The sequence below is a fragment of the Pseudomyrmex gracilis genome, unplaced genomic scaffold (assembly GCF_002006095.1).
Source record: "Pseudomyrmex gracilis isolate BER0280 unplaced genomic scaffold, ASM200609v1 scaffold_492, whole genome shotgun sequence".
Classification (NCBI taxonomy): Eukaryota; Metazoa; Arthropoda; class Insecta; order Hymenoptera; family Formicidae; genus Pseudomyrmex; species Pseudomyrmex gracilis.
Genome location: NW_018021076.1, coordinates 50,544 through 77,444, shown reverse-complemented (window position 1 = coordinate 77,444; position 26,901 = coordinate 50,544). Strand labels below are relative to the sequence as shown.

The 26,901-nt window shown below is 32.5% G+C and overlaps 1 protein-coding gene across 5 annotated transcripts; it reads left to right on the top strand.

The window, feature by feature from the left end:
- The first annotated feature begins 401 nt into the window (after positions 1-401).
- LOC109860873 (mapk-regulated corepressor-interacting protein 1-like) lies at positions 402-3,508 on the top strand. 5 transcript variants are annotated; one of them, XM_020440269.1, is made up of 4 exons: positions 402-680; positions 1,815-1,930; positions 2,022-2,147; positions 2,330-3,508. In XM_020440269.1, the coding sequence occupies exons 1-4, from the start codon at positions 628-630 to the stop codon at positions 2,404-2,406; spliced, it is 372 nt and encodes a 123-aa protein (XP_020295858.1). In that variant the 5' UTR covers positions 402-627; the 3' UTR covers positions 2,407-3,508. The 5 variants fall into 5 exon arrangements, with proteins under 5 accessions (XP_020295858.1, XP_020295857.1, XP_020295859.1 ...); XM_020440268.1 differs by having other exon boundaries at positions 409-680; positions 1,812-1,930; XM_020440270.1 differs by lacking the exon at positions 402-680 and adding an exon at positions 843-1,093 and having other exon boundaries at positions 1,812-1,903.
- The last annotated feature ends 23,393 nt before the right edge of the window (positions 3,509-26,901 follow it).

Genomic DNA, 26,901 nt, shown 5'->3' with positions numbered 1-26,901 from the left:
AAAAGCAAATAGCAGCAAATGATGATAAAGGAGATGGTACCTGAGTACACTCTACGAATTCTGATGCTGCTCGCTTAAAAATATTCCTTTGTTGACAATTACGTGTATGTTGTGTGGGAAGTTGCAAATTTGTATATTTTCCATTCCTTCCTGTTCTCCTTTCTGATTTCACAAATCGGCTATTTTAATTCTTGAAGTAAATCAAATTCACGCTCTCGAATATACTCACACACTTAAAGAATGTGACCATTTAAACTCGTGCACATAGCACGGAATAGAACCGCACGCTGTGGACATAGCGTACCGACATGTCGCTCGTGGACTGGCTGCGTAGTTCCAATGTGTACCACCCGTGGACGTGCGCTAGTTTACGGGGCGGAAAAGTGATTACACATTCTCTTATGGTCGCTCTCAGACTTCTCTCTGTTCCTAGTTTCGAGTTTGTGTCTTCCGATTGTTGACAGTTGTCGTTTTGAGGAGGGTAAGCAAGCACGAACACTCTTGTGTCACACGCTAAACCACGTTGTCTCGTAGTCAGCGGAACTGGCTTCGCAACTGCCACTCGTATCCCGCGGCTCCGTTGAGGCAGCTGTGTATCCCAGCGGTCATCGTTATCCGCGAAGACAGATGGAATCGCAACGTCGTCGTGAGATCACAACGGAGCTAGGCGAGAAAATGAGGTATTTATTGAAACCTGATGCGACATTCTTTACGCGTGTCGTGCACGCGCCTTTGCGTGATCGTGTGTGTTAGTCATAGTCGTTATCTCCGTTATCATTGGCATTACCGCGTATTTTCCTAGATCTGGATCAAACAACGTACGCATGAAAGCGTACGGAAGAGATTCTCGCGTTGGACAGATAGCTGTTCATTGAAACGAAACCGGAAAAGCGCCCGCGCTTTCCTGCCGCCATTTTCCCCGCGTTAACGTTTACTCACCCCCGTTCGTCATTGTGCACTCTGTATTGTTTCACGTTCGAGAATCCTTGGAATTTGAAGAAAATCGCTCCCAAAGAATTTCTTCGTCCAGAATGAATCGAACTATTTATATCCGTTCTGTTTCCCGAGAACGCGCTCACAAGATAACGCCTGTGTAAATATCAATTCTCTTAGCACGTGCGGTATATATATCTAAAAAGTATTGCATGTGGAAATCGTGTCATGGCTAATTATTGGCGGGTTGCATGTTCGACGTAATGTCTAATATAAGTTGCCTTATAAACGACTCTATTTATGAATAAATACATGGTTTATCAAAACGAGGTTTACTTATCACAAAGAGTCCAGTTGTTGTGTTGTGTGCGTTTTTACGAGTTTTATTTTATGCTTGTATTGACAATACTATTACGAGAGACAGAATTATCAAATTATATATATGCTATCGTAAAATATGAGTTTTGTTCGAGACGCTGTTTTGAGAAATGGATTTTTATAGTCTGTCTTTATATGTGTGTGCATATATATGTAAAATTAGTAACTTGACAACAATTGAAGATTACTTACGTAGTCACATATAAATATCCTCATTTTATTCTTTTCTTGTTAGGTGTTCTTTTAATCACAAAATCACAAAATTTTCATTTTTTAATTGAAGCTTTTTTTCCATACTTGATCATCTGAGAAAAATAAGAAAAATAAGAGTTCTTTCATAGGTAGGTTTGATTTAGGTTAGTATAAAAGGGTTAGGATTAGAGATAGAAGGTTAAGGTTAGAGTGAGAAAAAGTTAAGTTTATATTTTCTCTTAAATATTCTAGATAAGAGAATTTTATATTTGTAATTGATGTCTTTATCACAACTGTACTGTTTACAGCAGTAGATCACAGACAACTATGACAACGATGAATGGGAAGAAACCTTCCTCAATACCTTCAAAACATCAATCAGAAGCAGTAACGCAACATTGTGAGTTGATCAAGTATATTTTAGACTGTGAGTATCAAATATATTCATAATTTTCTTCAAATTAAAGTGTAAAGTTATGTGTTTCTAGAAGAATTGTATATCCTATTTCAATTTTTAGCCTGGAATTCTGTATCTAGAGAACTAGATATGTCTCATAGTCAATCACACAGTAATTCCTCGAATCATAAAAATGGAGCAACAGTTACATATTATCAAGAACATGAGCCAAATCCACATTTAAAAAGTAAGTGATTTGTTTCTTATTTTTTAGGATTATATTGATAATCTTAATCCTGAATCTTTGGGTTGTTTTTGTTCAGCTTTTTTTTCTGAAACAAGTTATTTTAAATGTCTTATTTAAGAAAATCTGTTTTAGAAAGTGATAATTTTCTTGTAAAGATATATACATTGTATTTTATTTTACAGATTTTAAACCATTCAATTTGGAAGCATATTGGGGACAGCGTGTTGTGCAAACCATTACTAGGAATTCAAAATCCTAGTGCCAGGCTCAACACGCTGATTATAACCGAATATTCTTAAATCGACACAAAAAACAGAAAAGATAAATTGATAAATAGACAACAAATTTAATTTTAATTCATGTTTTTAAGAAACACTAACACTTTGACAACACAGTTAGATAAAACAAATATGATAGTTTATATATTCCTGATAAGGAATACGAATGACAGTGATATAAAAATATGACAGTATAAAAAAGAAGTAAAAATACAGTGACAGCTTACGTGCACTTTTTTGCACGTATATTGCGCGGACATCAACATTCCTTTTTATCTTCGATTGTATTTTACTTTTGTAATAATTTTAATCTGTTTCTAACGAATGTGCGTTCAAGAAAACTCAGAAATAAGCATTTTCTAATATTTTTTTTATAAAACAAGTAGTATGTTTATAATATGTAGGACACAAGTTACAGTATATAACTATTTATTTTAGTTGCCAGAAACTATAAAAATATATATTATAATATAACATCATAATATGATGTAATATTGTATTATATGTTTAAAACAAGCTACAAACTCCATAAGGATGTATAGAACATAATTATATATGTACCATTTACTATAATATCAAATTTTCACGTTAGTTAAACATTTAAGATAAATACACATCTTTTTTATCTCGATAAAAAACATTGTTAAACAAAACAAAGTTTCTGCCCAATGATGCACAAGCATTTGCAGAGTGCTCAAGTTTATTTGATAAAAATGCATATAATAGATAAATTTTAGAGAGAGACTGTACCTTTTTAGAGTATACGTAATAAATGTACTTTTTCACATGCTGTATTTTACACATAAGATTTTTCACTATCACGTCCACAAATTGATTGCACTAAGTAAAACTAGTTAGAATATTTTCTACTTATTGGAAGAGATTATAGTAATCTGTGAAATAATCGGTATTATGCACTTGATATTATTAATTATTGTACGAAATAATGTAGTAATTCTGCAATTTCAAATATCAATGTGTATTTATATGTACATTTATGCGTGTATAATTGTATAACTTCAATCACACATAGATAATGTTTTTAACGAAAACAAAATAAAACAAGCGCGCTATGTCTTTTTACGCACGTGTATTTTCTTAAATCTCTTTTTCAATTTTTACATCCTATCCATTCGTAAAGTATTCGAAAGAAAGACTTCAAATATTTATATTTACAACTTACATAATATATTTGGAAAAAAAGTATCTGGAATCTGTCTAATTTCTCTTTGGTATGGTAACTATTGTCGGTTCAATTACGTCTTACATTCCGTCTGTGTAATGTCGCCCGAATAGTTACCGTAACCCTAGTGCACTCGAAGAATTTATCATTTGCTAGGAATTTCGTACGCTTACGAGCTTGACCTAATACATGGAATTGTTATTTCATGACAATTAACATTCGATTAGATTTATTCAAATTCCTATTATGTTACATGTTTTGAAAGCGCAATACAATTTACAATTGCTATATATATCTCTAAATGTATATTATAATAAAATTAAATCATTGTTACACAGAAATATATACTTTATCTAAAATTATCTGTGAGAGAAAAATTTATATTAAATATTTATTGTGTGTGTTTATGAAATTTTAAATATATCAGCTTTAAATATAAACCAGAAAGAAAAAAAACAATATCAATCAATAAATAGAATCTTTAAAAATATAAATTTATAGAAAACAAACATAGTTTATGACACTATAGATTTTCATACTGGTAAAATGAATCTCGAATACAGCCTGTACAATAAAACGTGATCGAACATTGTGCGCATGCGCGTCCGCCATGTTAATCACTGCAATCGCGACTCGTGACTCGCGCCAACTCGCGCCACATTTGTCGTAGATTGTTCGCACCATGATTTTGATGTTTTTTTTTACTTAGTTAAAGTGTTGGTGTTTACTTAGTCAAAAATAAATCGGACGTACGCTAAACAGCTCGAATTGTCATATATATTATTAATAGTGCTGTGTTCTTATCACGAGTGTTATGTACGGACGTTCAACACGGATATTGCTGATCGCGTTACAATCGTTCGACGTTTGACAAGTAACATCTTTTTGACTTGCTTGCATGATTATTTGCTTTTTATACAATATTTCGACATTATTTAAGAGATAATACTTTTTATGTAGACTATCATGTTGACATAAAAATCTCTGAAACAATTTAATGTATTTTGATTTTGTTACAAGATATTGTCTCGCTCGTAAAAATGCGTATATGTATATGTATATATATATGTCTTAACACAGAAATTTATTCATGTAGTATGTGTAAAAGTAAATGTACGTACATATACGTGCGAGAATAAAACCTGTAGGACAGGTCTTGTACGATCAAACTTGCGTCAAATTTTAGTACTCGTTTCGTCTGAAAGCTCTATACGTTTTACGATTATGCATCCACAGCTTTTATGATGCTTCTTACTATGAACTAAAAACAGGTAAAACAAGTAAAATACACGTGTATAATTCAATTCTCGAAACACATTTTTTGTTTGGTTTTTAAGTTGTTAATAGATAAAAAAGTTTGTCGCTCGAAATATATAATAACAAAGATTTTAATAACCAAACTATAATTTATTTATTAGACTATATTGAGGTAATATTTCAAGAATTGGTTGTTTTCGACTTCAAACTAAGATCGAAACATACGTGTTAAATTTGTTGTAATCAATGAACTGTCGCGAAATTTCGAACCGGCATTGACCGGTTATTGGATAATTTTTCTTATTATTTGTGTAATATTTCAAGTTCACAGATTTATTGTTAAATCTTGAACGTTGACGCGTGCTATAAAGATTGCGTTCCGTTTATTGTCAATAATGAAAATCTATGATTTATGTAACATGTAATTGTATGTTCAATACTGATAGTGAATTTAATTCGGAACGCGGTCGAAGTGTTACCGCTATTTACTCTCATTGAAGTGATACATCACTGTTACGCGTATGTATATATGTATATACTCCAGCAATCTCCGATGTCACAAGGGAAGTCAGTCGAAACGATGTTGCATGACTAAACTTTCTTATTGTAGTTGCTAGAGTATTGCGAAATTGTATCTTACCAATCGCGCGCGTGACGTTTTTGTTTCGGGTTTGTCTAACGTAATTCGCTCGATGTGAAAGCTTGAAATGGAAACCTCAAGGACAGAATATAATACTAGGGCGCACCATGTGTGTGAAATCGTTCTAGCGAATTGCAATTGGAGATTATATATTGATTTCATCCGAATTTTCCACTATCTTCAGGAAATAGAAAAGGAAACTATATCACATTATGTCTCTCTCTTTCTCTCTCTCTTCTTTAACGTTTTTTATTTATTTTTGACTCGTGTTTTAAATAACTAACAAAAAACAACAAATATATTACGCTACTCGATATAAATATACTATTTCGTCTTTTTTTACTTTATTTTTTCCGACCACTTGATGCAATAAAGATTGCCAGAAGAAAGCTTAAACCCGATAATCCTCGTAAAATTTTCACATTAGCTTAAGAACGTTCGTCCAAACATAGTTACGTCATCGACTTCTTGATAAAACCAGTAAAAACGCAATAGAAAATCTACGGATGTTATTTTGAAATTGAAAAACAAATAAATAATATTTTTGCTTTTTTTTATTGAAATATATTGTCACACTAGTGACACGGAAAAATATATTCCGCCGTTGTAGTGGTTTAAAATCGAAGGCAAAAATCAAAACAATAAAAATCGAAAATAGCAAAACACGGACAAGTTGTGTTATTTCCAATAAAAAAAGACTTATTGGTTTCTGCTTCCGAGATGCAAATAGACACAACAAAACGGAAGAAATCACACATTTCAATATTCATTCGGGAATATTACACATGAATTTTGGATCACGAAGACATTAATCGCGGAATCTCGCAATATTGCCGTAACATTCGTGTCATCTTCGGTGAAATCGCGGACTTTATCGATCTGTGTCAAAGGCAAATGAGATATTAAATACGACGGCGTCTCGTCGATGCATCGTTATACTTTATTTTCCCCTGTTCGCCCACTTTATGCCTCGTACGACGAGATTGTATCTGGAAAATATTACGGCCGCAACTTGTGTGACTCTACAATATTTTAAAAGCTTAGAGTAAACTTAGTTCTACTTTTTTATTATCTGTCAATGTTTGCTTCTTGTGTTGTTTTTAAATATAAGAAAATCGTTAAATAAAAAAACGATCTTTGCAACTTTGATATTCAATAAGTACGTTTTTATTCATTCATCTGAATAACCGAGAAATATGATGGAAAAATGTGTTATCGAAGTCGTCAATATCGTACTGTAGATTAATCGTGATCGCGCGATATGAATAATGGAAAATTTTCGTGATGATTTTCAAAGGTAATAAGCGTTTAAATCTATACTTGAAACTATAACACGTTAAGTTAAAAACTCGTGTTTTATTTGCAAAGAATAAAATCAAGGAAAATGGAGGAATGTTTGAAGCAAAGTTCGAAAAAAGCCTTTCAAAGACAGCTGTGCATGATGAAATGTTTATGCGAAAAAAAACGAGAACCGTCGGTAAATCGAATGCATATTAATTAGACGGTACTCTTTGATGCTGCATACGCCGTTGCGCTGCGCCTGAAAGTTGTGCAGTAGGTGTTCGAAATTCAGCTATTAGAGCTTTGTCGATAGAAAGAACAAACAAAATTAATCTTGTAATAAAAATTCTTGTATAATTATATACTTGTGTAGCACACTATATATTTAAAGGCACATAAATAAATGTTGATGACTAGAATAGATTTTTAAAAGCAAGTAATATTATAAAGCACAAATCTGCAACAATCTTTTATTCGCATAAATCATATATGTTATTTAAATGAAAAACAATCCGTGCGTAGTAACGCGATTTCTATTATTACTACATCGCAGAGATTCAACACGACGTGATCGCGACGTATTTATATACATACATCGGTTTTGCAGTGCGTGGAAATTTGCGATCGAGCCGTTGATATACTTGCGATTCGTACACACGTGTTTCTGACATCGGTAATAATTCGTGTAACTTTCTGAGTATGTCAATCTTTGCGACATACAATATACTGCTTAATTACAGCAATCAAACTGATTCACATTCGTGTTAATTACTACGTTTCGCGTTACTTTACTTTTACAACAATGCGCGCCTATACGAGCACGTACGCATGTCGCGAAGTTTCGCGCCACAGAGAATTGCTTGACGATAAACGTTTACGAATGCGCGGACAACATTGTTGGACGGTGATGGAAATGTTGTAACTCGACGCTTGCGGAAACTTGCGGATCGATAACATAAAATGGGCCGCAACACGGTTGCCTTTTGTTTGAAGAACTTTCGTACACGAAAGCGAACGATGCTCTCAGCTGGACATCACTGCAGGAAGCTAATGTCCTTCTAACTCACTTTTAGTTGACATGATGTTTTATACAGAAAAAAATCGAGTTTTATGCAGGAAAAAATGGGGTTTTCAGTTATAACAAGAAAAGTTTTGGTGTATATAACAATATTTGATTTTTTCTTGTGATATTTAAAATTAATTAATTAAAACGTACCGTTTATTAATTAAAGCGTATATATATAATACATAAAATTTTATCTCTTTCTGTTTAATAACAAATGTGATTTAAACAGCGAAAAATCTTGCAGCGTTTGTCGCAGCGCAACGCGTCGATTGTAGTTAAGCGAATTACAATAAATTAACGCGTAAAGTAAATTTACCTTATCTAGTGGACAGTGTGTCTTGTTGATCGTAAAGCATTGCACCTTTTTATTACGTTGCAAAGTTAATTGAGTTGTTTGTGTCAGAGCACGTTCAACAACCACGACCGATCACCTAGCACTCACTATTAATTTGCGTAGTCTTTTGTAGCTAATCCTTCCGTATGTTACATATGCACATACACGTGTAGACATGGCTTAAACGTGTATGAACTGAAAGCGCATAGGTATACATACCGTGTATGTTATAGAGAATCTCCCCGTCCGCAAAATTGAGAATTGAAGATCAATAGTGTATTTGGTCTGCAATATAACTAAACTTTAATTACGAGTATATGCACAAAAAGTTTAGACGGGAGCTGAAGTTATTGCGCAAAATTATTTCTATAATCGCTCGTGGCAAAATATTTTACGCCGTAAATTCAGAAAGTATCTACGTTTACTGATTTATTTTTGGCCTTACGAAATATTCTTCAATAAATTTTCACCGACGATAAAACGCCAACCAGTTAAATTTATAACGCTTGATATGTCTTCTCCAATATACATTATAGGTACGTTTCTGTGTTACGAATAATGTCATCAGAACTAATGTCTAAATTATGGTATAGGCACCTATCTTTGTTAAATTAACGTTAATGTAACGTTTTCATACATGTGGGGTAAAAGACCCAATTACTGTCACCTGAATAATAAACTCTGGCGTTAGCGAATTGTTTTTACTATTTATTTATCAAAAACATGTGTTTTTCTTCTTATCTGGTATTATTCAATGTCTCTAATATAAGAAAAAAAATAATATTGCTTCTCAAAATCTCTATTTTTATTTATAAATTTAATAATTAAAAAAGAACGATGCGAGAGCTATTACTGTCACCCCCTAAAATGAAAGAAATGAGACAAGAATGTTGAGTGCTGAATTTTTTATTATATTAATTGCACTTAAAATTCTATGTTAGATTGTTTTTATGCATAACTTTTTAGGATTTATTTAATATTTTAAATAAAATAGCTTGGGATGACAGTAATTGGACAGGTGACAGTAATTGGGTTTTTTACCCTAATTTTTTGACGTAGTACTGACTCTGATAATTATATTAAATGATAATTATATTAAATTAAAAACTTTTTGCTATTTGTTACAATTTATTTCGATAATATTCTTGTTACCGATAAAGTAGTCCTGTTAATTTATTTAGAAGAAGAGATAATTATTATTTATCCCATACTGTATTTATCCCATACTAACAGTTTAATACACACAATCACTATATTCGTGATTATTACCGGCAATTATATATGTAATGTGTTTCTAATAACTGAAATTTATTGCATAAACGTGTCAATAGTGGAGACAATAATCGCTCGCTTATGCATGTTACAACTGTAATAACAAAAGTATATTATCATAATCTATTCAAGCTGGTGAAATGAAACATTTGTTTAGCTGTTTGATAGTAAAGTACATTCGCCAGATAATTGCGAGACGGCACGCAATGCCTAGAAGCATATACATCTATTTTGAATAGATATTACCGTATATACGCATCATTAACTCACATATGAGCAAACAAATTAATTTCACAGTGCACGAACGTTATGTAGTTTCGTGACTCCAGCACATGCAGTCTTTAGTTATAATAATCACGTGTCCGAAGTAGAGTGCAAACGCGCAAGTGGTTTCTGCACGTATGCGGATAGATCTCTCTATGTTTGGCAGAGATTACGCTTGCGTGACGCATTCGCAGCTTATCTCAGTTGCAGTAAATTAATTCGTTAACGCTGCGCTGTGATGCGTGCATTACATCAGAGGTGAACTAAATTAAATTAAGTTATAAAATAGGTCATGCAGGCGGATTGTAAAAAGAGTGATACAGAATACGCGAGAAATAGCAAGTCTTGCATGAAACTTATCACGAACACATCGTACTTTGGTAAATAGTTGATATCTCTGCAAGTGGATATTTTAGAGATTTTGGACATGACGTAATTGGACTGTTATTTCTCTCTTTGTAACAGAAATATAAATTTCCTCACCGCGTTTTTTCCTGAAGAATTATTACCAGCATAAGCGCAATGCATACCTATTAAAATCAAATTTTAACCCTTCAGTGCCAGATATGGGTCTCCGAGAGACTCACCCAAAAGTTTTAAACCGGTGTGTTCTACTAGATATTAATTTAGCGCGACATCTGAAGGCCATGAAAAAAACTTTAGGGCCTTGGGCAATGGTAGAAGTCGTTGACAGCGTTCTTTGTTTAATAGCTTTGCGAAGTTTGAATTTTGAAGTTCAAAAAAGATCTCAGAGACCAAGTCCGGACAAGACTTTTGTTTCGAAAAGCAAGTACATTTTTTTTTAGTTTGTGCACTTTTAATATATTAAAAAATTGTTGTTTTTTTCTATAATTTTATCAAAATATATTGTACACTTATAGCGATTTATTAGGTCATGGCGCGCAGTAATGTTTCTTTGAAACTGCTAGAGATTTTTTTCAATCCGTTTCTTTTGATCAACGCAAAATCGTTTAATCTTTCAATTCAAAAAAAGAAATTGAAAAAATATTAACTTTTTGCAGAGATATTTGAACTTAAAATCGCGTGGATCTCACAGTCTGGACAACTAGTAGGTCATTATTTATGTCTGGCACTGAAGGGTTAATTTAGAGAGAGAGAGAGAGAGAGAGAGTGAGAGTTTGTTGAGACAAAGTTATAAATACAAATTCACTGAATGCAAACACGCAAAATGATTAAGGCGCGGCACTCATCTGATTTGCTGCAAATGCAGCTGTTTACTATTTGCGGATTATGATACGCGGGTTTGCTAATTGGTATGGAAATTTCCAGCCGTCGCCGTCGGATAAAATACGTGTGGCATAGTTATCCAGCGTTACAATATCAAATTACTCGCTTCGTGTAACGTTGAATTTGCTGTCGCCGGCACAACGATTGCTCGTGTGTTGTGCGCGACAGTGCGCATGAATGTGTGATTTAAAGGTAGTTTACCAATCATCGACCGCTTTCATGTAGTAGCAATCGAAATACTGATTGCATTCACTCAACATTTCAATCTTTGTCATTCGTATGTGTATCTTGCAAAAATATGTATGTCATAAGTGTAATGTTAGTACAAACAAAAATTTCGTCACACTTTGGATGTTTTTCTTACTTTCTACAAGAAACTTAATAAAACATCACAATAATTCAAAATATTTATTAACGTATACATATTTTACTATTAGCCGATATTGTTAATTGTCTTCTGTCTTCTCTTTCTAGTTTTGATTAAAAAGTTTTAAAACAATACTGAAGTGAAATCGATAGAGTTATTCTAAAGGTTGGGATCTCGAAGTAAATTGAAATAAAGAATATCAAACATCTCGGCACAAATTTGATTCTCCTTTTATTGAACAATATTTCTCAGAAAAAAAGTGACCGAAGTATTTGAAACTTTATAAAAGTCGAAAGCGTGGCGAACAATAGCGAGAGAGAGAGAAAATATGTAACAAAGTCGAAAGTGCTTAAAACTTTTGTATAAAATGTTGCTTTTCACAAACGTTCGTATTGTTTGCGAGTTTTGATTTTAGTATTGTATTACCGCAATGATAATATATTTCTAATTAAATAGTTAAATCTGAGTAGAGTGATTTACACACAAAAAGCAAAATTTAATTATATTGTAAAAAGTGATAAAACAAATACACACATTTAATTATGGTTTTGATAACAAGTTTACTTGAAAAAGTTCATATATGATATTATAAATGTTGGTTTTTTATACGCAATGTAACTTTAAAAATTCTACAGGTCTTGGTAATAAACAATATTGTGACACCGCAGTTAACAAGTTTAGCGTTAATTTGGACGCATAGAGATCAAAGAAAATGATTACATCATTTAATTAAAGATTTAAAAAGGAGGATCTTGCTTCGACTTTCTTATCTAACCATAACTAATCACGACTTATCTTTCACCGTCGGGATTGTATCGATAAGTCACAGAGATTAAAGAAAAGCCTTGCAAATTTTCTGATAAAAATGGATCCTTTGTAAAATGCAAAGGTCTGTGTGAAAAAATGAAGAAAAAAAAGAGAGAAAAATTTCCGAGACTGAGGGCAGTAATATTAGCTAACGAAAAAATCGCAAAACCATCTTGAATAGTTCATGATGAGATGTAATTAAACTTGATTATTCTTCTCAGAACAGGAGAGCAAAAAAGAAAGAGAAACAAAATTTGTCGAAAGTTATTCTAGAATCAAAAACGTCCACTTTTATGCAATCTTTCAAAGTTAAATTAAAAAAAATTATTTCAATATTTATAGAAGATTATTTCAATATTTATAGAAGATTCTCTTGTATTTCCTCGTTTGCTTATTAAGGTATCATGTGAACATGTAGGAATTCGCGCGGAAATAACCGTTTATAGTCATATCGAGCCGACCATGCCGTTCACAAAGCCGCTTTGTCAGACGGCCATTGTGCTCACCGAACAATCGGGAACCTTTAAAGAAACTATCGCGAGTAGAGTGTAAAGTAATTCGTGTGGAACAGATTGTCGCAACTTTACAGTCGCATCGACTGCCGCGAATTCCTGTTGAAACGTTGTCGCGCGACGGAAAATAATTACAATCTTACAAAGTGAAGTTTAATGATCCTCAGATGCCGAGTGAATTGCAGCATTCCCAAGATAACATTGTTGCAGGCATCGTTACTTCAAAGGTTTTCTACCATGCAAGTCGCAGACAAGAGAAATATGTGTTCGCATAAAGTGTGTGTATCGAAAAATTATATATGTATATCAGAGAAAAGTCTTGACAAACTCTTAAATGCACAAAGAAAAACGTGACTTCTTGCTCGCTGAAGCATTTTACGAAATAAATAAAACGCCTGAACTATTTTGTTATCAGTCTGTTTATTGAACAATTGCAAACTTCCTCTGAAGATGGTACGAAGATAATTTGAGTTTAAAAAACAAAAGCTAAAAGAGAATTGATCGTAGAACAACAAACAACAAGCCAACGAGATTTGCTTCTTCTACACAGTTATTTGTATATATATATATATATATATATATATATATATATTTATATACAACTACTTTTGCTAATACATATCAGAATATAGTTTCGTTATATTTGGGAAGCATGAAATCACACTTGCATTTCATATTTGTATCACGACATGCATAATCGTACCACAAAGTTTACTAGAACTTGCTCGCGGCGGTGATTAAGTCTTCTAGATTTGCACATCGTAGCTCTCGACAAACAGAATGAAGCTAGTAGCAAGGTTGACTACTCATCGTGTTAATTGACACGAAATTACTAGGCGACACAAACGGTAATAACACAGAGCGGAATCGAGTAAATTTGAATCTGTGGAATCTTGAAACACGTATCTTTCATGCATTGGGGTTAATAAAGAAAATGAATGAAGATAGACGTGGCAGACAACAGTAAAATGGATTATTAATGGGAAAATGGCACGGAAGTGTCTTTTAAGGGCAAGAAAGGAATTCTCGCTACGGAACGTGAGTCGAAATTGAAAGTGCGAAGTAGAGCAGAGAATGAAATCCTTTTGAACTGCACGAGTTCTTCGGACCTTTTAATGTATTGGATCACGAAATTTTTTCCCTTCCTTAAAGATTGATTGTGGCAAAGCAACCGACTGTATCTTGATATGTGGTAACAAACGCGAGTAGTGGTACTTCTTAATTGTAAATAAAAAATTAAACGATATTCAACGAGATATAAAATATATTGTTTTTTAGCTAAAAAATTTTCATATTTTTACATTATTTAAAATTTTTTTTAATTAAAAGATACGCGCAATAATGTGTAATATTTGGCTTATTCTATAACAAATAACACGAACATTTTACAGAGATAGACACACATACGAAACGCAATATTCAACAGTTTAACTCTGCGTAAACGTAAAATGAGATAACTCTGGACAATATAAATGATTTTTCTCTCTCTACGCTCGTTTTCGCGAAAAGATTGTCGAATCATAATTCAGCGTATAAAAAGTATATGAAGTTGAAAGAGAGGAAGTTTTACGTCTACAATTGTTCAGAACACGGTAGTACAAAAAAAAAAAACAAGCAATATATGAAAGAGAAAAGAGAACCCACTTGGCGTTTGATATTTCGATCCTGCATTCGATACATTTCCGGCCGATCCCGTTGACCGCAATTGGATTTCCACGGGTTCCCTACGGCGAGTCGAATATCCGTTTGTTCGGCATATCCTTCACCACTTTCAATCTCACCTTTCTTCTGTCTTGTTCTTTCTTTCTCGCGCACAACAAAGAAATGCATGCTTGATCTAGCGGCTAATCGAGATTAATGGGAATTACAGACGGCATGCACCGGCATGCCTTGCTTGTACGTGGGCTTATTCTTCGACATGTTGAAAATGCACATGAGCATCACCGGAGTTGACATTAATTAATGTTCCCTAGTTGCAGGAAAACGCGTATGACCGTAAAAAAGAAATAATCGCTTGCAAACAATGTTTTCCTCGTTGTGAAAGACATAAAAGAAAATGTGATAATGCATCTTTTATGTCTCCCATTTTATTACACATGTAAAAAATGTACTACCTATAATAATACAAAAATAATGAATTATATTTTCATTTACTCAAATAACTTTGTGAAAACATATTCAATATTAGTATATATTTATTCTGAATATTAATATATATAATGTTTTATAATATTAGAATAACATTTAAAATAATAGAAAAATATATGGTAAGCTTTCTGATATTGATACAGTTCGAAAAAATAATGATTATTTTCAGTTTAAAAAAGCATTCTTCAACGATCCTTCTTTTTCGACAGCTTTGAACATATTTCTTCTCAAAGAGAGCAAAAGCTGTTCTTGTAATCCATAAAGCTAAAAAGTAAAATTCAGCATTATTTACTTCTGTATATTACACGTATAGAGTATGTAACAAAAAAGTAAAGAAAAAGTGATTTTCTTTTCTATGGCAATTTTTAATTTTAATTGTTGTCTTTATGGGAATAAACATAATGTAGAATTAGATTATATCACTTAATTACATATTTTGAATACAAAGGTTGGTTAATGGATATAAACTTTAAAAAACCTTTTTATTCACATTTTTTTATTAATTGAAAACTTTAGACATTAATAGTACTTATATAATTAATTTTAAATTACATTATTATAGTGGTGTGATTTTTTTCTTATTAAACGTTTGCTATTTTACATGAATTTTAAAAAATGTTATACTTCGTTTTGGTTTCCATGTGTGCACTATTTTTTATGATGTTCATTATGTTATACTTTATCATGTCTCTTCATAAACATTGAGTTTTATAATAGGAAAATGTTGTGTGGCTGTTGCTACATTTTCTCTGTCTTATAACTTCAAGCAACTCGAGTTTTGTTCTTTCAGGGACATTGAAAGTTGGAATTGAAGGGATCAACTTGCGTAGACTAAACTTGTCAGTAGTTTACAATCAGTTCTCCGCTTGTAAAATATTTTTTTTGTTTTTCTTGAAGAGAGAGAAGAGCAAGTTTATATCGAACATAATACTTTGATTTATCGGTATTTTAACAAATTTAAACACATTTGGATTATAATTGCAGATTTATTTCCAAATTTACGAAAACATAAAAATAAACGTAATGCAACAATAGATTTTAAAAATATATCAGTTTTATTTTTATATTGCGATGATTTTTATAGTGCGATGTTGTAAAAGTACACTTTAATTGCAGTGAACTAAATTTAATTTTTGATATTAAACTTTCTTATTACACTTCTGTTAATTAAAAAAAAATAGTAATATTGTATATTGAATGTAATAAATATAATATTGTATATCGTATATAATATTAAATGTAATATTGTAAAATAAATATTAATATTAATATTGTTAAACGTAACGTTTGCGATAAAGTAAACTTTAAAAAAAAATAAAGCTAAATGTGAAATAATTCGATCAATTTGATAAAAGAAAAGATATATATTTGAATCACACAATTGCTTATTTCAATTATTCTATTTCCGTTTGCATTTAAATATTGGTATAACAGACTTGCACGTCTCTTATAATGCATTTTTGAATATCTTTTGATATTTACTGTGGAAACGCAATTTAGTGCTAATTGATATATTCAAACTGCAAGTCATAAGAAGAAAACGAAGTCAACCGGTAAAGAGAGCATAAATTATATGAAAATTTGTTGAAAATACGATTTTAGATCATTTAAAATAGATTCGTTCTCTTTCTTAGTGTGTGTAAATCAAGACATGAAATAGATGTTTTCTCTCAGCTCGACTTTCTGACATGATTAAGTCAGTTCCACTTTCGTAACACCTCTGTCGTCTGTAGCTCAGAAACGCTTCCTTTGGATAAACTTGAATTTCCTAGTCTTCGGAAAAGGTTGTCGCGCAATTCCATCTTAAGGTGATAGCGATGATGCAGGTTCATCCCGCTTGTAATTACTTTAATTAAGTCGCTGTCACCGCGAGAAACACAGGCGTTTGCTGTTGGTTGAAAAATCAGAACGCTCCTTTCTAAGGAAGAACTTTGACGTTCTTGCGGTCGATCTATCTATCTAAATCGTCGAACTTTGTTATCATGTTTCTTCTTACAGAATATATCAAACTTCATCAAAACTCTATCATGCATCTTGTGCTTTACCGCGTTCTCTGTCCGTGAGAAACAAGAACATGCTGTAATTGCTTCTTCTGTGGATTCTCGTAATTGACGATTAATAATTCCTGATTTTCGTAATCTTGGATTTTCCACGTCAGGTTCCACGTGTGCCAGAATCTACAGCGACGGTTTTAGCTAGAAGTTTCCTTGGATAACATTTATTCGCAAGAACTTTCTAATCAATGTGCTTACGTTCGTACGAAAGTAGGACATACTTATTTTATCTGTCTGATGTGTTGTGTTTGCAAGATACGATAATTATTCTGAAAATTTATTCTGATTTTTGTTACACTATGTCGTACGCTGTATTTTCTATTGTACTGACTATTATAAAAAATTTATTTCTTCATCTCTCATTTCGAAACATATATAACAATGGAATATGATATTGCATATATTTTTACATGCATGCAAATGTACTTATCGTATACACATACACGGTTATAATAACGGTTAAATATAAACATAGTCAACTGTTTCATAACATTCCGGCATCCTTTGCGCGCGCACACATTATCATTTTCGTGACGCTAAAAGATGAGAATGCTGAAGTCATTAGCGCGCCATGAACGAGATCATTTCCGCCTGCATTTCTATCTTATTGCGCTATGTTACGCGATGAAAATTTGCGCGTATATTGCTAGAAACATTTCTTTCTCTTTCTCTCTCTCTCTCTCTCTCTCTCTCTCTCTTTCTTTCTCTCTCTCTCTCTGTTCCTCTTCCCTGTCTCTTTTTCGTGTTTTGGCATTATTTCGAAATATCCCAAAAAAAGAGAAAATTTCGACAAAACAAATCGTTTTTTACAATCGTCGTCATATGAAATATTATGAATCTATGGAAACGTAATCATCTTCTCGTACAACTTTTTATTTTTTAATTCTATTAATTTTTAGTTTTTAATTTTACAAATAAATTTTTTATTTTTATAAGAATAGTAATATTTTACAGTAGATTAATTTATATATACGCATCATGTATCCGATATTGAATAAATCACAAATGGAAATATTCATGTTATATATGTGTTACGCATATTCTGCTATTTATGAATTATAAAATGCATGATTTTTTTATCTGAATTTTAGTAAAACGGGATTTGTCAGAAATATATGTATGAAATTGTTATTAAATTAATAATTTTTTTTTTTTTTAGTTTAAAATATTGGAAGAAAGTAGAATAAAGTGCGGATCGCAATACATCAAACGGTTTCGATAACGAAGTGGTCAATGAACATGTACAGCATTCTCTGTCATTGTCGAAACTGAAGTAATTATTAGTATGGCATGGCTTTGCAAAACTTTTCGAAGTTCGTAAGCAACGACGCTTGTTGTAGAATAGTTTCTCCTTTGAGGTGCACCTCCTAGGAGTTACACAAAAGCATTATTGAAATACGTCTGTTAGCACTTTCATTGTCCGGATGACAGCGACGAAATTCCGAGCAATATATATTTGCCACGCGATTTAAAACTCGAAGAACTGGCAAAAACTGATGGAAAAGTGCGCTGGAATTCCAATTTAACTGTTCCGTCGTCGATTACATTGATTGGTTCTCTCGCTTCGACTGTGTATCTCCGGGAAATTCAGTCGAAAACTTTTCGGGCCGATTTATCTCGACTCTGTCCTCGCAATCCTCGATCTCTCGTGATGTATCTCGAATTTATTTCGTTACGAGGAAAAGGAACTCGATGAAAATCACGGAAGGTAAATAAAAAAGAGAGAGATAATACGCTTATGCTATCGCAGAAATAGTTGAAGGAAATTGTCAATTTTAAGTAAATAATTTCACGAGTTTCTACATGTTGTAAATATTGAAAAATATAAGAATATTCAAGTTCAAGAATATATAAAAATAATATTAAAACTTATATACAGATAGAAACACAGTTATAATCAATTGCGATCGCTAAATGAAGCGATAACAGTTAATATTTCAATCAAACAAGATGAACATAAGTAAATCCTAAGATTATTGGAACATTGTGATGCTAATACACGGAGATAACAACCAAGCTGATGAACTGAAGCGATTAAAAGCTTTGATCCCACTAAGTACGTATTGGGATAACAAACTCGATTCCAAATACAACGCTTACTATAATCGGCCTGTTCTATACGAACGATTGGTCAACAGAGTTTGCAATACTGCTTGCACCAGTTGAGGGTAAAGCACAGAACAATAGGATAAGTACACGATAAGTGATGACACTTATGTATATACAATATGACCATCAGCGATATAAGTTTAATAACTTAAATTATATCGCTAATATAACAGTAATGTATAATAAATGAAAAAGTATACGATTTTTTATACGTTATAAAACTATAGATACAAAACAATTTTTTAAGACGTATAAAAAGTATTAACCTTCTTACGCTGGAAAAATAGGTCAAATAGGGGGATTAACTTTCAGAGTCATATCATCCACAGACATTTATCTTAAGCAACGGGGGTTACATACAACAGATGTCATTTACATCTTCTCTGCTCATCTTCAGTTTTAGCTGGAAGGAATTTTAAGTAGCTATTTATTATTCCCAGTGAATACGTTTCTTATCGTCGCGCGAGATACCTGCTCAGTTTAAATATTTGTTTTTCACTTATCTTATGACCGTGGTTAATTAATGAGCACGAGTTCCAGTTTCCTTTGCTTAGGCGTAAGTCCGGTTAAAAGTTTCATGGATAAATCCACGAGTTACGGCGTAGTTTCGGACAAGTTGGAATTAAATAGTAACTTTGTCATTTTTGATAACCAGAGGTGTTTTGTTTTTGTTTTTTTTTTATTCTGTCTGTTCATTGACTTTCAGTTCTTTTTTTCGTGATCTATTTTTCCGCGAAAATGTAAATAATAGAAGTTTATAATCGTATAGCGCGCAAATATCTATAAGACAGGATTAACAAGGTGAAAAAATTTATAGAATAACATTGAGCTTACATTTTACCAAAGTCTTGTAGAATTTAATAATTTATAACAAAAGTTAATAACTACCATTTGTTTATTGTAACCTGGAGAGAGATAGCCAAAAAGATAATGTAACTTCAACTCATACAAAAAAAGAAAACATGTTTATAAAACTGCTCCAAAAATTATATTTATTAAAAATTGTGTAAAAATTAAATTGTCGAAGCTTATTTAATAAAAGTAACAATAAACAAGGGAAATACCAGAAAAAAAGAAAGATATATTTATAGAACTAGTTCATAGATTTGCGTTTATGGTACAATAAAAATAGAGAGATTACTTCCCTAGACTCTCGCAAATCCAAAAATGCACTGTGTGCCAGGGGAGCAATTAATTGCGATTTATTATTTACGTCAAGCGACGGAAGTTTCAATAATGGAACACTGGTTCGATTTCGATGCGATCAATTTGTATTTCGAATATTGTCAAGCATCGAACCGGTATGTTAGACAAACAGCTGACACGTGCACGCCCGAGAGCGACGAATTATCATCGACGGTTGTATTTATTAAATACGACCAACTCGGTGATAATCATAAATGCCAATTTTTGTAATAAAGCACAAAGCAATTATTTTGAATTTATTTAAGACGTGTGTAAAGTATACACAAATTTAACGATATGCGCAAGTATCTTTACGATATATATAATTCCATTTTAACATCCTTGTTATTCAAGTTTTATCTCTTGGTCTGACATCCGAGATGTTTTAGCAGTCAATGTGTTAGAGGAACAAAAAGGATTGTGTATAATTCAATGAGAAGATACTCGACGTTTCCATCGTCGGAATCTGCCCTAAATGTAGGTTGCTGAGGCATTGCAGAAAGGTACAGTGGAGCCTCCATTATCCGAGAGCATTCACTATTTGAATATTTTATCACATTGAAGTGATTTATTATTCTGTCATCGTGTTTTTTTTTATACAGGAGAAATTCCGATTATTACAGAAAATTACACAATGTCGAAATATAGCTTCTAAATAACAATTTTCCTGTAATTATAAAAAAAATACACTGATTAATGTTTATAAATTATATTATTAAATATTTATATATTGCTAGTTATACAATACTCACAGCTTGCTTTTAATTCAAACCACGTTAATCAGAAATTTTTTGCGTAATTTTCCTCAACATTTCAAGAAATGATTTTAATCAAATCTCCGAGTTTAACGCGAACGTAATTCAAACGATAATTATTATTCATTGAAGCTGACCGTTGTTCATCATTACTTAGTGCGAAAGCGGAATTATTTCTTTTTTGAACTCTCGTTCGTTAACTTAACTTAGAAAGGAGCTAAGTTTATCGATGGTAATTGAAAGAAAAAAGCTATAAAAAATATGCTAAAATGTTTACGAAAATCTTAACATTTTGTGGAATTAAAAACATCTCAAATACTTATATACTTTACTCAGATTTTCAGAATATATTGAGAAAGTTAAGAATTTAAGATAGTGGAATCTTTAACATACGGCGCCATACCAAAAGTGTTACGAAATTTATAGAAAGAGCCATGTAAGACATTTCGATAATATATAGGACACAATGAAAAATTTTTACCTTGGTTTGTGATAGAAAGCTGTGCAAATGGTATCGTCAAACGGCGATCGTTTTAACGGAGACAGGCTAGAAGGAATACTGCGGAAACGTTTCTGCAAAGCAAAGAGCTTTTTATCCTCGGGCAATATATCTCTGCAGCAGCGCGGGTTGTACTATGCATCGGTCATATATAAACACGTTTCTATAGAAAAACGCAGTCTACAAACCGACATATTTAGATTCAGACCGGCTGCAAGGACAAACCGAAAACCGCGATGCGGTACCATGATCTTCTGTAAATCGTACGTGACCGGGGATTCGGCAAACTTCATTAAACTTTGACGTCCGCGGAATTGGAAAATGTGGCCAGCTCGTGGTCACTCGCTTGTAAATCGGCATGGTCGTAAGTAGAAACAATGGTTTTCTAATTTTACAATATGTCATTCAATATCGCAGTTGTAAGTGCCAAAAGTATACTTGTGGCTGATGTAGTATAGGTCGATATTCGCGATTTCTTATCGATCTAATTTAGCTCTAAAAGCGGATTTGAACATTTTCACTCAACTTATTTACAGAGCCACGTAGAAATCTTCTGCAGTATTTTATAATATGAACAGAGATTAGATTTCATTGTTAAACTTTTGTATAAGCTTATACATAAACATTTATATTGTTATAAATTTGTACACAAACGTTTATGATTTCTGCAGAAAATACAAATTATTTGTATAAATAATAAATAAACAAATAAGTTTTACTTTATTTATAAAATTTTAAAATCAACAATTGAAATTAATTTATTAGTTTGATCACCGTCAACAAAGTAATTAATTGAAGTATTTATACATATTGCTATTTTATTTAGTTTAAATTCCGTTTAATTATTGTTAATGATATATCAAAATTTTTTAATATTTTCAATATTTTAATATTTTTCTCTTTTTGAATAATAAATTTGTAGAATTATTTAATCATCAACAATAAAAAAAAACAAACTTGTTTCCAACCAAAATCGTTAGGCTCATTACACGCGCGTATGCCGTGCGCAAACATCTTTCGTTTACATTGGTGTAATGACAATTTTGCAAACAAACGACAGCGACCGCACGACATGTTAGAGTACCGGATTTATTTACGGCAGAAATTATTAGCGCGAGTCGACGTGGTCGGAGCACTTTGTTCGCTGAAACTCGTTATCTCGGGGATACGCAACATATACCAGTAAATACGTAAAGCAAGTTGTGAAGATGTGTCTCGCGCGATTTTGGTTGCATTTGTAAAAGCGCAAATATTAATGGTACAGAATGGAAATGCATTTATAATGCATTCGAGCATTTCTCTGCATTTTACCTTCAATTTTTTCCATTAGCACGTAGTTTCATCAATACGTATGTATCCTAAAAACAGTGTAGTTAAAAAAGTTGTTTAAAATCGCGTTTAATATAACATTTTAACCCAAATTTAATTTATTTTCGCAAATATATTCTGCTATGATCGTTATTTGAATTAATATAATTGTAATTTTTCTTCTGTCTCAAAGAATTCAGAATGAATAAGAAATTATTAGAAAACGTTTGCAAATAAGTTACTAAACAGGCGTAACTGTATGTAACATGTATAGTAAAAATACTTAGTAAAATTACATTTTTCAATTTTTCTCGTTCAAGCATTCGTGCGAATGCATTATTTTTTTCGTATTGTTCATTTTTATGATATCCTTTTCTCGTGCAAGCTGCGCGTGATAATTTTCATCGCGTTCACACAGAGTGTTCACTCATAGTGATGTCGCACAACTTCGAGATCCTCTTTTGTCATCCTCGTGTTCTTTCTTTGATACTTCGTAGGATATATTTTTCTATTTCTCTGCGCGGATAGGCGTTATTGTTCGAGACATTAAAATACGCCATCCCGCGGAACGCATTTTTCCTCGCGGTAAATCCAACGCATCCTTCTCTATTTGCAGACAGTTTCGTTTCGCAATCATCAAAACGCAGCTGCATCACTCAAATGAAGACGATGCTATTTTCTTTCGTTTATCTTTTTGATTCTTAGTGAAGCGGTTTTCCTCAGTTTTTTCATTATTACTTAAATTAATAAACTCTTTTTTTAGGCTTTGTCAACAATGTCGAAGTTAAATATGAAAAAATTGTTATAAAGCGCACGTGCTTAAACACTAATTGTCTAAAACGCGATTTATTTTCATATAAAATAGAAAAATTATGATTTTTTAAACAAAAATTTATTTTTTTATATTTTTATTTTTTTTCATTATCATCATTTTATATATACACATTTGTAAACTTGTATATTTTCACTGACATTAGCAGATTTCATGTGAGATATTTCAATATTAAAATCTGGGTTAAACGGGAAATTAATTAACACTGTCGGTGCTATAGACGACAATTTCATAGATAATTACAAGCGAGTTTATATATGGAATTTTAAATATGCGTATATTAATTATCATGCAATATTGAGCTCTTTTTAACGTTACGTTGACCATACGCACGTTTAGTTAATTCGGAAATGTTTTATTCTGCAAGATCACATATGAAGAAATTTATATATTATATACATATATATAATATTGCAACAAATATCAGAAAAACTGTAAATCAAAAATATACATATATTTCAAACATTGTCAGATATAATGAGACCAAGAGTGCATAGTATAACTTCGATATTGCAGGAAGCTAATTTTCGTTGCGAGTAGTTGAATCGATGGTATCGCAAAATCTCTACTGCGTAGAGTTCATAGAATCATATAACTAAATTTATCGATCATTGGTAACAATATATATAATCATCACCTAACTTCATTGTCGGTTGCTAGATGTGGTTCTGCTAATAGAACGATGGATAAATAAATAAATACGTTAACAATAAACATGTCAAACACACATCGATTTGTTGTATGTAATGATTTGCGATGGATACCGCATCGATTGCCGAAAGCTATTCATAGTCATGCATGTGAACGCGATACGATTCGTGCTCTGAAATAGAAGAATATAGATACCTATGTACAGAGAGAAGGGACCACGCCCTTTCTTGCGTCTCACAATTCCGCTCACGTGAAAACGAACACATATCGTTTAAAGTAGGTGTAAAATAGACCTCCCGGTGTCTACCTTAAATAATTCATCATTTATTTCTGATTTCGTTCTGGCGCAATACTTTGATTGAAGTATTTAAATACCAATTTAATTCCCAACCTTATCCTTAGAAATTTTTCGCGATTTTTGCATTTCTGAACTATTCGAGATAAAGACGAATATAAAGCAAAAATCATACTAATTGTAACAAATGTATATATATATATATATACTGCTGTTAACTTTTAATTAAAGTTTAATTTGGGTTTTAATATCGTGCATTTTATTTTTGTTTATTATGGAAATGTTTTCAGCGCGTAACAGATACATGTCACAGTGAATAGAAAATACGATCCGCTAATGCTAATTAGAGAACTTGCCAACAATTAATTATTTATACGTTTATATTCGGACGTGTATATAATCCGGTTCTTTTTATGCACTTGGATGCGCATGATGCACCGGTAAAACGTATAATTCGGTGTTCCTTATAAAAGCAAGCGACATTACTAGATACTACTTGTTATGTGATGAGGTTGAATGGGAAGAAAATTCAGTTGAGAGTGAATAAAAGATCAAGGGTAAGGAACTACGCGGGAAGAAAATTCGCATCGGCGGATATTTTACAAATTTCTGCCGCATTACGATATCTCGTTTGTAAAGCGCAAAGAAGAGCAAAATAAAAACAATTGTTGATACGTTGTTTGAACGCTTGGTGCAAAAATGTGCGCGTGAAGCGTGAGAATTACAAGAATCGATTTAATTTAGCGGAAATTCGCAATTCGAAACGGATACGAGATTAAGTATGCGGTTTATATATTCAGTTATCATCGTTCCTTTATTCCACATGAAAAGCGTCAAGACGAATCTGGGTTTCGCTTTAACATTCTAACGTCGCGGCACATCCGTGAATGCAGAGAGCGCGAAAATGAAAAACTCGACAGCGCATTTCGAATAAGAAAACCGGAAAGAATTGGTGTGCGGAATCTTGTGCAAAATTGAGCGAGCAAAACTTAGAAGCTACATTGAGCATTTGTAATGTCGGCAAAGTAAATTTTACGCGAAGTTGATTGCGCTTAAACATGTGTGCTTGTGTTTCGATTAAGAAACTTATATATCCGCGGTTATATCGGACGTTATTTTCCAAGTATTGAATCGAGCGAATAACGCGCCATAAATTTCTTCTATACTTCTGATAAGTAACGCTATATATCATCATGCACGATTCTATTATTCATGTCTAATAAAGATTCATGACATTTGCCGCAAACGTGGACGGAAAACTAGAATTCTTTTGAATATTTTGTGTCTGTCAGATATTGGTTAAATTTCACGTGTACCTATCGCGGATATTGGGGTAAACGATAAAAATTTGATAATGCCAAAAATTAGGGCGCGCACATAATTACTGTGTAACTATCCATTAATTTTTTTCTCTCTCTCTCTCTCTCTCTCTCTCTCTCTTTCTCTTTTTATTTTATTATGCAACACTCTATCAATTTTTTTATGTGCAAATTTACATGTTAATATATAATGTATTCATGATCGCGCAGCCATTGTTCGAAGAAGACTCGCGTTCCTCATATTTTCCTAATGAACGAATATTTTACAGTAAATGTAACTTGCAAGAATCAAAATATATTAAAACTTCTTTATTAATGCGCGCACCTAGAACACGCTTTTAAATGCTTGGTATGGAGTTGCAAGTTTTGCCTGTACCGAAATTATATGTAAATGAATTCAGGGAAAAAGCGCAAAGGGATCGAGTACTGTGTCATCGTCGGCCTGTATTTACATCCAGTTCCATCAATAATATCAGCCGCATGAAACTTTCAACGAGGTTCGTTCCGGACAAAATCTTACGAATTCATAAGAAAGGAGCCGTCACTACTTGCTGATATTCGTTAATTGATGAGCAAATTTTCTCGAGAACTTTCGCGATCAGAGTTTCGCGATCTCTCGAAAACACGTACCTGTTGCAGTTTCCCGAAAGTAGTCGAGGATCCACTCGGTAAAAAGCTCTTCTGTCGACACGAGTTTTAGAATTGTTGAAGAATCGTTTAGGATCATGTTTTTTTTTTCTGTGAGCGTACGGGAGAGCAATATCCACTCAGCCATCTAGATTTTGTCAAATAGACTATTGGTCGAAGATCACAGATTGGAAAGTCAATGACTACTGACGATCATTTGATTCTGATCTTTCTTTGGATCTCCATCTCATTAAGAACTATTGATCTCTTACTCCTCTGAAATCTTATCTCTCTTTACCTCTCTTTCACTATACGAGATGTGAGTTGAGAACATTGGATGCAATCTGATTTCTTTCATCAAATTTAAAGTATTAATGATTTTATCGATTATGCGATTAAATTATTGAGTTATTTTTTGTTTTAATATTTTCCGCAAATTTTATATGTGATATAGAAATCACAT